Source organism: Acipenser ruthenus, chromosome 27 (assembly GCF_902713425.1).
Source record: "Acipenser ruthenus chromosome 27, fAciRut3.2 maternal haplotype, whole genome shotgun sequence".
Classification (NCBI taxonomy): Eukaryota; Metazoa; Chordata; class Actinopteri; order Acipenseriformes; family Acipenseridae; genus Acipenser; species Acipenser ruthenus.
This window is the reverse complement of record NC_081215.1, coordinates 20179455-20195481: the sequence shown is the minus strand read 5'-3', so window position 1 is coordinate 20195481 and position 16027 is coordinate 20179455. Positions and strand designations below refer to the sequence as shown.

At 33.8% G+C, this 16027-nt stretch overlaps 1 protein-coding gene across 1 annotated transcript; it reads right to left on the bottom strand.

Moving 5' to 3' along the window:
- Positions 1 to 2420: 2420 nt before the first annotated feature.
- Positions 2421 to 10602, bottom strand: LOC117432425 (vitamin D 25-hydroxylase). Its single transcript, XM_034054349.2, has 5 exons — positions 10313 to 10602; positions 8262 to 8403; positions 6039 to 6671; positions 5039 to 5368; positions 2421 to 4069 (listed from the first exon to the last, which is right to left on the bottom strand). Exons 1-5 carry the CDS (start codon positions 10532 to 10534, stop codon positions 3888 to 3890), a joined length of 1509 nt encoding a protein of 502 aa, XP_033910240.2. The 5' UTR covers positions 10535 to 10602; the 3' UTR covers positions 2421 to 3887.
- Positions 10603 to 16027: the final 5425 nt, after the last annotated feature.

Genomic DNA, 16027 nt, shown 5'->3' with positions numbered 1-16027 from the left:
ATTGTAAAATATTGTGAGGAATTGGAGTGTAAATTATTAAAAATGGATTTTTACCACTGTTCATACCCCCTTTGATAATTTAGTTACTAGAGCACCTTTGCTTTCATGAAATATTTTCCTACACATACGTTTTTACTGTCTGTTCACAGATAATGGTAATCCTGTTAAGGATTTTATTTCCATCTTTATTTGAAAGCTATTCTACAGGATATAAAAATGCTTTTGATATACATACAGCCCTTGAAAGCTTACATTTCATAATTAACAAAGCCAAAATTAATTATTAAACAAATATGAGAATCAGATTGCTGAGTAAAAAAGTTTGGCAATGTCGTTTTTAAACATGAGATGAGTCTAATTATAGTAATGCTTGAGTTGTTCATTTACTAAAGTCATGGGGTGGACTGAGATTATATAAGAATATGTGTAAGATAAAACATTGATAAGTACAGGCATGAGAGCATGTACAGACTGCATGTTAAAAACAATTCTGTCAAATTATGGAAAGATCCAGCAGGGTAACCTGTAAATTTACAGAAAACAATAATAGTAATCTGGCAAAGGACAAGGGTCTCAAAGATGGGGAAAAAGTGATGACTGCTGTGTTACTTTTAACGAAACTACCATAGAGTATGTTACCAAAAATTGTCTATTGCCACATACCATTTGATTCACATGGAAAAATGAAGTACGTAGGCCCACTTGTGCATTTTTGCTCATATTGGTCTTCCTACTTTGCATCCATTTTGAATGCGAGTGCCATCTTTAAACAGTATCAAATGTTTATATTTATCACGTTATAAAGCCAAACAACATACTGAAAACTGATGATGTTTAAAGATGGTGCTCAGATAAAAGTAGAAACAATTAAATTAAAAAAATGTTGGTCTACGTCTACATAGGATTCAATACCCATGGAAATACTACTGTGGACAAACAAGTGCATTTCTGCAAAAAAAACCCTATTGTAGTTCCATAAAATGTGAAACAATTTACATTGTAACAATTACCATCTTATGGGCTCCGGTTTGTTTGTTTATATACTTTGTGAGCCATGATGATTTAGAAAAAAAAAATGATACTAGATAAAGGATGGGGATGGATATAATCTCACAATGTCTTAAGTAATTCGTGAATATAACACTAGAATAACACATGGAACACAAAGCTTGTGATGTGGTACTATACCTAACATAGCCTAGCACAGTGTTTTTGACTTTCTTTTTTTAAGGGATGAAATTAAATCATGTGCTTCTATAATCAGCATAGTAGTCATAAAAAGAAGGCCCTTAATGTGTCACTAAATGCACACAGGTATAATACATTAACAGGAATGCTATTAAATCCCATGATTGTTCAATGTTTAATGTTCGTCATATACTTGATTTCTTCCAAGTGTTGAGCAAATTAATTTATCTTTAAACATATACAGTGAAAGTTCAGCTTTTCTGGTAATAAGTGTCAAACTTACATATCTAAAGAGGAGAGTATAAGTCAAATTATTACAAAACAGAAAATAAATTACAACATGAATTAGGTGTGCTACAATAGTACAGTATACTTCATCAGACTTTAATGGCGTCACACCCATCATTTCAAAAGTTTGGGAAATTCAAATGGCAAAGGTAATTTAATTTAGGGAAATGCATTGAATTGCTACCTCCATTAAACTTGTTTGAGCAGTGATAACAGTCAGTGAAACAAGGCAAGTAACCGCTTGAAGGAGAAGAATAAAAATCTGACAAAATACAGCCAGCCCCCTCAACATACAAATAAGCACAAATGTCAACAGAATAAAATAACACTGCATACTTCAAATGGAACTTTTATTTATTTTTAAAAAAGTACTATGATAGCCCTTGGTACAGAAAGATAAAAAAATAATTACACACGTGAAGACACAAATGGTATTATTATTAACAAATTTCCAGTAAACGTTTATTTTCTATTTCTTTGTATCAAGCTGACTACAAACTCAGAATGTGAAAATGCTGGTCTATTTTCAATGTGGAATGTTTTGTAATATTAGAAATATGCAGAAACAGAACAATAACAAAGACTTGTTTACTAAGGTTGGAGTGGGCATTGCTAAACACGGGTATATGATCATTAATACTTTGGAACTGGTTAATAAACAGTAATAATGGACAAGGTTTATAACAGTTTTAACCAGTAGTAATTACAATACTGTATAAAATTCACATTTAGTTTTACAGACATTAACTTTTGTGCATTTTAACCTTTGCTCACATTCAGATTAAACTTGTAATAGGTATAATGTAATGCAGTCAGCACTCAGATATACGACACTCAGATACACCTCAGTCGCATTTTACCGTCCTTGTATTAAAAAACAAATCAATTCCCATTATATATATATATATATATATATATATATATATATATATATATATATATATATATATATATATGTAACAAATTAATGCACTTACCCGTCACACGCGATTTCCGACTCCGTCACCAATTTTTTTATACAAAGCCCATCTCTTCACTGTTACAATATACTTGTTTATCCATCACAGCCTACGTTTCTTTTTTTTGCCAAATCAGTCTGTCTTTATTGTGCAGTTACACAGCGCTTCCTCCAGTTTCACACAACGAAAATGCAGGAAAAACAAAGCGAATGAGACAAGCTACGGTAATGTAAAAGTTGATCATTAAACTGTTTCAGATACTGTGATGCATTTTTTTTTAAATCCGTGATCTTTAGTTGCTTTCGTGCATTTTCATTTGCAAGTGAACTGTGACATTAGGGCCTTGTTGAGCACTATATTCTGCAATTTTGAATACTGAGTAAATTGCATTGCCTTTTACATTTTTATGCAGTTCTGTGCATGGGTAAAATTTTGATTTCATTCTGCTGTTGGGTCGTTAATGGGGAATTTCACATACTGCTACAATACCGGATTTAAAAGTATGTACTGTTTACAGTTAACATGTCGTCTCTTTTGGCAAGTGATATTTTCAGAATCATATCGTTCTGAATTAAAATACTTCTTCTGTTGAAAATATAGTACTGTACCAACAAAACCAACTACAGTACATCTAATGGAAGCCTACATATTTTATAACAAAGTCCTTTCAGCTATGTATTTTTGACATTGTATCTTTTTTGTGTGCCTTGAAAAAACGGACAAGGGTTGGAAAGAGCCAAAATGAAATAATCAGATATGCGTCACACTCGTTTAACCATCACTGAAGTCAAACTTTTATAGGGTTGGATATGTGAGAGCTGACTGTACACATTTTTACTGGACAACAATGGTTAAGGAACTTAACTAATAAAGCATTGGATATATATGTGCACCATATTAGGCCAACACATTTATGATGACACTCCCTCAAATGGTGTGTGATATAAGGCTTTGTGATTTGTAACATTATTGACCAAAAAAAAATAAAACCTCTACCCACAGTTTAAGATTCAAACAGTGTATGCTAAAATAAAGTCAATGCTGAGCATTAAGCATTTTTTTGTTTACATGTATAAGATTACAGTCAACATTTTAAACAATGTAAAACAACTAATAAAGGAATCTTGTCAAACCTGATTTTGACATTATGGTTTAGGACAGGTTTGGGTTACTTTCTTTAAAATAAGTGTGTTCCTGTCTATTTTCCACTTGTTCCGCTACTGCTGTTTAAGAAAATGTACACACAAACTTGATATGTTAATACAAAAAAAAACTACCAAGTGTTTCTGTATTTGACAAATTATTTAAAAAAATACCCAGAATTTGGGAAATTACAGAACTGTAATCGGTCTCAAGTAATGCTACCACTGTTTAGTATTATTTCAAACAAAACCTAGATCTCACCTGAGGTAAATGTTTCTGTCAGTGTTCATGTTTGCAGTGCATTTGCAGTCACAGTTGGCGCCTGACAGCGCAGATGAGATAAGGATGGGGCTGTAAAGTCATTCCTAGTTTAGCTGCTAGATTGGGAACCAAGCCATTCTGGAACTGAAGGTGAAATCTTTGGAGCAACATTGTGAAGAACAGGAACATCTCCATTTTAGCTAGTTGTTCTCCAAGACAGTGTCTTCTGCCTAACAGTGAGAGGTAACATGCAAAAATTATTATGCAGTAAGGAAAAAAAAAACGGGCATGGAAAAAGACATTACTGCTGGGTTTACAAACTGGTGTGTTACCTTAAAATGATTTATGTACCATTATTGCACTTATTGGTTAGTTATAAAATCGCTTAATTAGCTCTTTAGAACTGTCAGCTGTGTTGCTGTTTATCTTTTGGCATGTCACAATTGGGTATATAAATTATGCAATAGATAATAATAAAACACAATGCTCTGAATCAATAATTGAACCTCATAAATTATTAAATGACCATCTCTGTTTCACATTTATCTTTTGAATAGCAGCTTGCACACACAGTTGATAAAAGGGGTGTTTTCATCAGCTCTAGAGATCTGAACGTCTGCAGTACATTTGGGCAAGTGGTATTCTTGGGTTAAAAAATGTGCTTAAACGAAAATAACAATGAGCTTATTTAACCTCAGTTACTTGTTCAGAAACATATAAGCTGCCCTCACAGGGTTGCTTAATAAATCAAAATGCTTTATAGTTCATACTACAAGATGAGCAATGCAAACGACTGCTAAAAAACAAAACCTCTCAAAAGTTTTCTCAAATCTTTTATACAGTTTTATATTTTTTTATAGCATGTATCAAGTGCGTGGTAATAGGACCTACAACAAGAGTCTCCTTGCTCAAGTAATGAAGAGTTCTGAAAATCACTGTCAGGTACAGGCAATAAAACCGCTTTAGAAAACGGTCATATAGTACCAAAGCACAACATCAAATCATAGTGTTAAAGTGGGGCAATCAGAATACAGAAAAATGCTATAAACAACAAAACAAGATTATACCTATGGTGCAACTCTTCTTCCAATGTGTTCAATATGATTTTAATCTGTTAAACAACTTTAGGGTCTGCTATGTATTTTTTAATCTACATGATGTAACTATTCAATAAGCACATGATATTAGAGGTAACAGACCTAGTGAAAATGGGACAAATGCCTCTTTCTTGCAGAAGTTCCCTTGGCTGTCCAAAAACCTCTCTGGACTAAACAGTCCTGGGTTGCTCCAGTATTTCTCATCGAAATGAACAGAGTATAGGTTTGTTATGACAGTGGTCCCTTTTGGTATGGTGTATCCCCTCACAATTGTGTTTTTTGTAGTGGCATGGAAAATCCCAAGTGGAGCAATATTGCAGAACCTCAGAACTTCATGAAGAACTGCTTCAGTATACTGCATTTTTGGTTTGTCTTCTAAAGTTGGAGTCCTGTTGTTCCCAACAAAGCAATCTATTTCTTTATGCACCTTTTCTGCAAAAAAGAGGAATCAAAATAAATCTCATCAGCATGCACAGACTAGATAGTTACATGAAGTAAAACAAAACAAAATAAAAATAACAGCTGCAACGGTATGGTATTTTATGGTAATGTTTTATAAGAAACACAAGTGACAGGCAGTATATTTGATTTTTAAAAAGCATCAGATTAACAATGACCTTCTGTATATGTACTCATTTTAGGAAGGTCAGGAAGTTATTCTTGTAACTGTCTTCATTACATAAGTGTATAATGGCAATAGGAAAGTGAAGTAAAGAATAGTGACAACTGCAGTGACAATTCAACATGGTATTACTCTGTATTACAGCATGGTCTTCTGACACACAGTATGACACCCCTTACCATTTACAGAATATGTGTGACATTTGTTAACAACCCAGGGTGCCTAGTAGTTATTCAAATCTAGTATAGATAATATCAGTGGAATAAATGGCACCATGCATAGCACTGACCTAAATGCAATAGTTTAAATATATATTTTTAAAATAATATATGCAGAATATAGTATAATTTGTAATAACCACTTATCTTTTTGAATGTTGCAGGCATATTACATGTTTTATATAACACATACTGGAAGATTGCAAAAAGTTTTGCCTTCATCCATAACTATAAAACCTGTGGTGGTATATGTAGTCCTTACCTTGAATGTTAGGGTATAGAGCCATGTATAGCACTGCCCATCGCATTACATTAGTCGTTGTTTCAGTCCCTGCAATAATAAGCTCACCGACAGAGAAAATTAAGTTCTCTTTAGAGTATGATGCTTCAGGGTCACTAGAATTTTGGTCCATCTCATCCAGATAGGCATCAATAAAGTGCCTGGGTGAATGAGGCACTCTGTTGCATGAGAAACGCTCGATTAATTTGAGCAGAAAGTCATACACCTCTGCAGCGTTTTTAAATAGCCTCTGGTGTTTACCAAAGGGCAGGATCCGGATCCATGGGAAGGCATTGTAGAGGAACGCCCAAGCATTAGCAGCTAGCTCAACGTTTTCACTAAAGATCTCGATCATGTGCTGGAACTCAGTGTCATCGTATGTAAAACGCTCGCCAAAAATGATGAGGTTAGAAATATTAGACACTGCGTTTGTTATCAGATGCTTGGGATCAAAAGATTTACCCTTGTATTCGTCAATAGCATCGATAAAAAACATGCATTCTTCTGAAATTTTGTTTTCGAAAGTCTTTTGACCGTAGCCAAAGAAACGGAAGCTGCTGACAGCAAGTTTGCGGTGTTCAATCCATCCCCTTCCATACTTGCAATTCAGCAATCCTGCAAAGTACACAAAATAATAATAATAAAAAAATGATTTTTTTATTTAGAATAAAAAATGATGATACTATACAACATATAAGTACTGGGTTGTAAAGTGGTGTTTACCAAGTTTTCCTTTAGGTATGAGCATAACCGCGGCAGTTCTAGTGTTAATATGTTAAGGTTTTTTTTGCTTGCTTTTTTTTTATGCTGTTACGTCTTGGTACCAAATCACTTCCTTTTTTGCAGCTCAGTTCCACTCCAATGGTCTAGCTGCAGCCAGATCATGTGATCTACTGCACAGGAAGTGATTAGATACCAGAAACTAACCATTTTTTTATCTATATCTTTGAACATAAATTTTTAAAAACATTATTTAAAGCAAAAGCCTATGCTTGACTGCCTGATTATTTATAAGGGCTTATTCTCTAAATTTTGCTTGCCATGCAAATGCAAGAAAGCAGTGATCTCGGTGAGCCTTTTCAGCTTATTGGATTATGTTATACACACACATCTTCAGTAAACTACATTTTGTTTGCTTTTAATCACATTCACTGCTCATTTTACAATCTTTTTGTGGTAGGTGATCTTGACAAGCATATAGTTAGGACTTGCTAAATGACTTCTCTACCACATGTGCGGTACTACAACTAGAACAATGAAGACAAGTTACTAGAATGACAGAGGCAAAAAAAGCAATGTAATGCAGTTAGTGTGAATTATTTGACATACATTATTTTGAACGTTTGTCCCAAAAAAACTTAAATGCCACTTGAAAGAAGCCTCTTATTATGTAGGTTTTTTATACTTCTGAGGCTATTTTATAAAGTTGTAAATCTGTTAAACTCGTGTTACCTCCAGTTCCTGGTAAAACATAACAATCTAAATCGACACAGATGAAGGCCTTTCATTGCCCCAGGCGACTGGTTAAAGAATGAAAAGAAACCATACACAGACGGTGTACAATAGATTTCTTGCAGTTTTTCTAAAATATATTTTTTCTACAATTCTGTTGGTTTGTAGCCAAGCAGATTGTATTATACTCAGTTCTCTTGTTACTAAATAATTTTCAGATAAGGTTAAGGTTTTAGATAATAGTGCACCCTAGTTTACATACTGTAGTGTAGAAAGGATATATTTATCTCATATAGATTACTCATCTTAAAAGCACAGAATAATGAGCTTTTACAACTACAATTGAATCACAACCCGCTGAAAACAATAGAGGCTTGAAGCATATAATTAATATATATATATATATATATATATATATATATATATATATATACTTACTTACTTTTGTTCCTGCATAGTTTATATTTAAAATGTGTGCTTTGATTTAGTTTTTGTTTTGAAGTTGTAAATTCTAATAAAAGATGCTCTTAGGTTATAGGAGTGTTGCCTCAAGCATTCTGTTTATGTTCCAAACTGTATTGATGAATAAGTTTGATGAAAACAGGAGGCAAGACAGACATAAGAGGTTGTACTACCTCACATACTGTATAACAAATACACATATACATTGTTTTAAATGTTAGCCTCAAAAAGCCTTCAAGTACATAAAAAATACTTTCAAAATACTATCGTTTAATGATGAATAATACATACCTCCCATGTTTGTCAGTTTTTTAAAAAGAGGTAGAGATGGTCGGTCTGCAAAAATTTCACTTTGATGTAAAAGACATTCTTTTATAGCATCATAACCATTGATTATAATGGTTGATATGCCACCAAGATCCATACTAAATATCTAGAAGAGAAAACAAAAATATGTTACTTAGAACAGAACAGGTAACAGGAGGGGGGGGGGGGGGGGCATATTAATCCCCATTCGATGGAGTACAAGTTCATAATGTACACATAAAAAGTATATATTTATCACAACACAAGCCTTAAAAATGGAGATCATTCTGTTTTTCAATTAATCCATTTTCAGTAGAGCTTTTAATCAATTAAGATTAATCTATCAATAACATAAACTGTAATGGATTTGAATACCAAAAAAATGAAATAAAAAAACACATCAAATCATTTACTGAAAAAAAAAAACTTTCTCCAGGTATGTTACAGTTGATTTGAATATACAAGTTTTTAATTTAATAAATGTTTTGGGGTAGACGTTCATACCATAATTAAAAAAGATACTAATCGGATAATTAACATCAAAATCTCTAATTATCAATATTACAGATACAGTAATACAGCAGGTAGTATTGTAGCATGGTGGACAAGGGTCTGTTTCCATTGCTGTGACTGTGGGAATATGGAAGCCCTTTTTACTTGCAAAGCATTTGAATGGTTTCCGCATCCCTGCCAGTGAGTGGAGGCTTATTAATCAAAGAACTGACCTGAAAGGAAGCGCTCTGTGCTTTTAATTGACTACTATAAAATGTGTCTCTGTGAACAGAAATGTCAGTGGAATCGGTAGATGAACATTATCAACTCAATGATTTCACACGGGGTCGATTCTCCACGTGCAACAGAAAGACACGTTCAATCATTTCATTTCATGCAAGACAAATTTTGATTTTATAAATGGGCAGGGTTTTACTTTAATTAAATCTTTCACGTGATTTAGTTACCACATATTAAATCAAAACGACCATATAGGAAGGATAGAGTTCAGTACTGGGAAATCATGTAGGGGTGTCTTTGTTACTTACATAATATTCAGCATTTACTTGCTTTTTGTGTTACACATGATGGCGAAACATTATTTAATTCTAACCTCTGGAGACAATCTGTGGACGCTGCCATACTTACGCAATATTAGCACGTGAATAAATAACAGAAGGTTCTGTACTAAAAAAAAATATTTTCAAAATGTTAACAGCTCCCCTGTTAACTAAAACAGAGAGATTTTAGGACTGAAAAAAACTGGTGGGTCAGAGACTTTACAAAATTCCAGTGTAAAATATATTCATGAAATCTCATCATTTGTGAGATAGACACTAATAATAACATGAACTACTGCTTTTGAACCAGAAAGAACACGTTTACACTACCTTGATAATGTAGCTAACTTAGCGTTTTGCAAACTCTTAGTGCTGCTGCCTCATCATTCCTAAGCAGGGATCTCAGCTCTAGTTTAACCTTTCACACACATAGACACACCAGATGTTTGGAAACCTACCCAACCCTACTGTTAATGTGTATGTTTCTGTTGGCTGCCTGTATACACTGTTTGCACAATGTAGCATTTATGTATGAAAACGTTTATTTATTTATTTTAAATCTGACAGCATTACAAAGGTTAGACTGAATTTTTCTGACAAAAATGTAATATTTACTGTTACAGTATGTACACGTTTGTCAGCTGTACTTAATATTCTTAAACCTAGAATCGTTGTATAAAGTGCTGCTGTTTTGTAAGCACTGTCTAATTTGGCTCTGCTTAAACTTGTGTGGCATGATGTAACCATGCCAGGAATTACATTACACTACACAACCCGCAAAAGGACATACATCAACTTCAGGAGTTCTTACCTGCCAATAATGAAGAAGAAAATTAATATAATAGATTTAAAACAAAACACAGCTGATTTAATAAGAGGAACAACTTTTCAGTCGAACAAATTATTTTAGATACAGAACACTCATTTGGTCTTACTTCGGTATTATTAAATTATTGCGTACAGAAACAGACTTAGTTAAAATACCTGTCCATGGATTTCACTTTGTTTCTTCATGTAGACGTGCGGCTCTGATACAAGAGAGAGGACGTTCCCAATTATAGGTAAAGGTGTCGGTCCCGGCGGAAAACCTCTGGGTCTTCTCTGCTTTAAAAGCTGACGAATCAGCAAGATCGAGAGAAATATAATTACTACACCGCCTAGAGCGGTACCTGTCTGTTTTGGTGACACTGACTGCAAAGTCGTCATTCTGTCTGTCGTATTTTCATATTGCGCTGTATGGCACCTACAGATACCCTGGACACTAACTTCCCATAACAAAAAGCTTCACTGAATGCAGACTTGTGCGCGTGTACACAGTCCCCGCCTCTGGCAGGCTAGGATTGGTTAAAAGTATGATAGTATCATTATAGATGGTCTCTGATTGGAAACCGGGATTGGCATTTACTCGGTGCCAAACATTTTGGACAGTACCGGGAAGTGGTTGGTTATTTATTTATTTATTTATTTATTTATTTATTTATTTATTTATTTATTTATTTGCCACTGCTGATTTCACTTGCTTTGCAGTTTATTATCAAGTTTTCAAACAGGCCTGTCTGTAAATCATACGACAGTTCTGTATGGGAAACGTCATGATAATAATCCTCAGACTGCTGACTCCTACCTTTTTTTTTTTTTTTTTTTTTTTAAAGCTAATACCTGAAAGTGGTGAGTTGGCCCGCGTCCATTTACATGATGTAATGCGTGATTAAAGCACTGCAGTAGATCAGCAACGAGATTCCATTTAGGTATTTGCTGCCAAACTCAAACGCTGTATATATATATATATATATATATATATATATATATATATATATATATATATATATATATATATATATATATATATATGTACAGTATATCCCTTATGTCACTATATCATGAATACAAAGTGTTGCTAGTCGGCTAACCCCGAGTTACACGTTACAAAAAATAATAATACGTTGGAACCGGATTATAATGGTGTTTGTTTTTTTCTGATATATTTATTTCAGATATTTCAACACTTGTTTAAAAGTACATATTAGTTACAGTGGGGTTACCACTGAATTAAAGTGATTTCTAAGACACTGAAGCCCCCGGTTAACGCTCGTCCCCAAGTGTCTCGTTCTGTCCAGGTTTTACTGGACTTTGCCCAATGCCGAGTTCATATTCCGCCACGAATTGGGCGGGAATGGCAGATGTAACGCGACGTTTAATTGGGTAATTTATTACATATACTATTTTGTTTAAATCTTTATTGGTTCGCATTTGATTTTCAGTGATCTGATTGGCTAAATTAGTATGTGTAATAATTAGATAGCTATTTGATCTCGTGGCCATCGCTTGCGCTGAAGATAGTAAATCGTGTGCACGAGATAGGTATGATACCCGATGAAGACACGTTAGCGTCAAAACTCGTTGTTTGTTTGTTTTTTACAATCATGTTTTTAAATGAATAAATAGGTTTTTTTTAAGAAAATAAATGAGTTAAATAATGAAACTTTTTGAAGCAAAATGACGAGAGAGCGACCATGAATGTCTCTACGGAAACTCTTTTGGTAAGCCATCTAAACTGAAAATTTGGCTGAAAGAATTTTTAACTTTTGCATTGCTGTAGAGACTCTACCTTCAGTACATGTAATTACCTTATACTGGTCAGCACATCGTCAATATCAAGCATTGTAGTGCACAATGGAGATACTTTTGACTTGATAGACTTTAAAATGGACAATAGTTTTTTCAGCAAGCCAGGATTCCTAAAGTACAGAACCTCCACCTTCATTTCCTGATCATTTGACATCCTGATCGTTTAAAGGGCTGATTAAAAAAAAAAAAAAATCCTATAAACAGTTTAAAACACAATATGATAATATTCTTGGGTACAGTCATTAACATTTACTCAATTGGCAATTATTTGTCCAGTGTGGAGTGGAAGCATTTTATATCATGTGCGTTTTTGCAGTTATCACAAAACAAAGGGACTGCAACATTTTAACTGAAGGTAATCAGTGTATTTTTACATATTTATATATGAGTGCTTGAAAGAGTGATGAACAACCTAGATTTAACTATATTGTGATATTCATTATAAACATAAAAAAAACATACCAAGAATACTGGAAACCCTCTCAATAGCATTTCTAGCTGGAACTTACAGGCAGAAGTGTAGGACAGATTCTGTCACTGTTGAACCGTATTCTGATTACCGTTGCAGGTTTAATTTTAGTTAAAAAAAAAAAAGAGTTGCATTGACAATCTTAGCAGCCTAAAGCTCAGTTTGGAAGGTGACAAATTACCCCAAAGGACTTACAAAAGCCAGAAAAGATCTCACCATCCTCAATTAATAATTTCAACGTCTACATAATGGTCATAACTCCTTGTTAAGCCAGACTGCAGAGTGCGCAGAAAGGGGCCTATTTGTCTGGTATTGAGCAGAAAATCATATTTCTTTGGCATGTCTTTTTACCACAGGCTGAATTTCAGCTTAATAACTTCAAGCTGTCTTCATTAATTCCCTTTTATGATGTTTAAAATCCTTATCCAGGTTACTTTGGTATAATGTTGTAAAAGCAAAAAAGAGATGAAACATGGCTAACCATGGTAGTTGTTTAACTGAACCAAATATATGGCATAGACAGGGCCTAAAAATATACCTGTTAAACCCAGTGTAGAATGCCCACTTCTGATATTAGCATTGTTAAATGTACACTTACCAAACCGGAAAAACATGGTACCATGCACATTTACTGTCAGAACCTTTTTAAATTAAACATTGGCGCGATCCTAAGCTAGCAATGCTGTTATAATCTGTTTGTTCAGTACAGTAGTCTGAAAATACTTTTATAGATCTTGCCTGGAAACCTGTCTGAGAATCTGAAGTATATCTACTCCATTCTTCCATTGAGGAGGCTTATATGCTTTCACTGTTTATTCCTATGTAGATCATCTTTTCAGAGTGATCTTTACACTAGTATGGTTCCAGAAAAGTCTCACTTGAATGACGTTGACCCCTTGGTGTGAGCCCATGGAACAATACTAGAGCACCCTTGTTTGTTTGTTTGCCTGCTACATGTTTTACCATATTGTTTTGAGCAGGTTAAATTAATGGGAGATTTATACAAAATACATTCATAATATTACATGTATTATATATTTACTTACAATATAGAAAAAAAGGAGAATGTTCCAAATAATAAAAGTAAGGGACATTTAATTATTTTGTATGACACATTTTTTTTAATAGGATTTAAAAAATATTTGCTGTAAAGATTAAAAAAACAAATCTCTATCTATCTATCTATCTATCTGTCTATCTATCTATCTATCTATCTATCTATCTATCTATCTATCTATCTATCTATCTATCTGTCTATCTTTTTATCTATCTACCTATCGATCGATCTATGCTTACATGCTTACATCAGTATTGAAAGCTGCTATGCACAGTGCAGGGTTTGAATCTTTTACTTGTGACAGCAGTTTCGTAATGTATGATTGTATGATTCAGTGAAGTGCAGTATTATTTATATTTGTGTTTAATGAAAACAGTTGTCAGCTCAGGTTTTGTATGCTGGAGGCACATTTGTCGCAGAACTATAATGAAGAGCTGGAATTGTTTGCTATACCTTCCAGTCCCAGGGCTACCATTGCAGTCTCTGTTTAAGCTCTGGCAAACAATCAGACTGATTTATCTACTAAACAAAGACTACCAGAGTTGCTGTTTGTCCATATTGGCAAAGTCTTTAGCCAGTCACCTGGCACAGTAAGCCTTTGTGTAATTTATAGTCGTATTCTTTTAGCTTTTGTTAGCTGAATCATATAAATAATTGCAAATGCTAGCCATAAGCCATCCATCTTAATTGCATTCAGCTTAACCTTCTAAAAATACTGCTACAGTTTTAACATAATTAAGATACGATCGAACCCCTGCTGAAATTATGCCAAAGTGTGAGGAAACAGTTCAGTAAAAACTTTCTTTCTTTCTTTCTTCTTTCTTACTCAGTGATTCAGTATTTTCCAGAGTCCATTACTGTAAATGCTAATAAAATCCAGAGGTAAATATAAGCACTCAAATGTATGCCCTATTGCCTGTCTATAGATTTTTGTTTTATAATAACTATTTAGTCTCCTTTCTTAGAAAAATCACGTGGGTCATATGCAGTGTTTCAGCAAATTATTTGTTTCTCATTCTCTTTCAGACAAAATAAAAACACCAGCTTTAACACTGAAGAGTGTAGGGATTCCACGGGCAGCCAGGGTGGCACTGCAAGGTGTTTAAATTGTCCTGGAGGCTTACATTGTCACCCTTCAATGCTTAAAGTTGGGGGGTGCGAATGTACAATCTTTTTCCAGAATGGACAACTCCTTATAAAGCACAGGAGAGCAATTTGTGTTAGTTTCTTCTCCGAAAAATGTGTTACAATTCTTGTTTAATTCTGTGTTGCATGTAACATAAAACATATTTGTGTACATAAACAAACACAGGAAATGTAAATTAATTAAATAAATATACCATTCACCCTCCACCCCCCTACTCCCCCATTTAAGAAGAGTAAACTAATGTGCAATTATACTCACATTTTCCGGACAACACATTTCCTCTTAGACTTGAATTATATTATCTTATTGTCACTTAACAGGAAGAAGCTGATAAATCATTTTAAAGTAAATACATCTATCTGGATTTCAAATCAAGCTTTGTTTAACAGGAGGCTATATATAATACCTAACTATCGCTTGTGTAAAAAAAAAAACAAAAAAAAAACAGGCTTTTGTTAAAGATTCTTTCCATTTTATGTCTTGCTGTAAACATAAATTAAATAAAGATTAATCCCAGGCTACTGAAGCCTGCAGGTGCACACATGGTAAGTACAGTAGTTCAGGCAGGGGAACAGGGGAAAGAGAGAGAGAGAGAGGGAGATCAGTACCATGGAGAGTTCTTGGACCGTGATTGTACTTCACCAGAAGAGATTTCTTAATGGCAACTTATACTACTACTATACTTTTAGTGAGATAGCGAGATAAATAGATAGATAGTTAGATAGAGTAGGTAAGTTATTTTTACAGTATATATTTAAAAGTGGTGAAAGCATTTAGTTGTAAAATCTGTACATACGTAAAAGGCCATTTGTATCTAATTTAATTAATCATTTTAATGTATTTGCCTTCATGAGGTCAACAAACATTCATAGGAACAATTCCAAACCCGAGAGAGTTCTGTTTGCTTACTGGGGTGTAGTTAACTGGAGAACGCTGTGGTGATTCACAGTGACTGCCGTTTCAATTATCCTTACTGCTATACACTATTATGGCTGTCAGGAATCATTTCACTTAAACAATTACTAAAAAGAACATGTAACACGTACCAGTATTGATTTGTAAGCATTTAAATAATTAAAAAATGTAGGTGAGCCATTTCATCATATATTTATTGATGCGTTATCAATAAACCACAGAACAAGGGAGGCATCTTCTGAAAGTCATGATATTAGACCTCTTGTGTAACAATATTCTTGCATTGTGTTGTATATCATTTGCTTTGTACTGAAAACATTTTTTTAGTGTAACACACAGAAAGAATGAAAAAATCTTTAGCTGTCTTATGCAATAATTCACAACAGGCTGGGCAGAAAGATTCTAAAATAAGATCAGTTTGAAAAGGTTATATTATTGACTTTAAGAAAATGTCATCGTTATAGTTGTTATCATAGCCTTAAT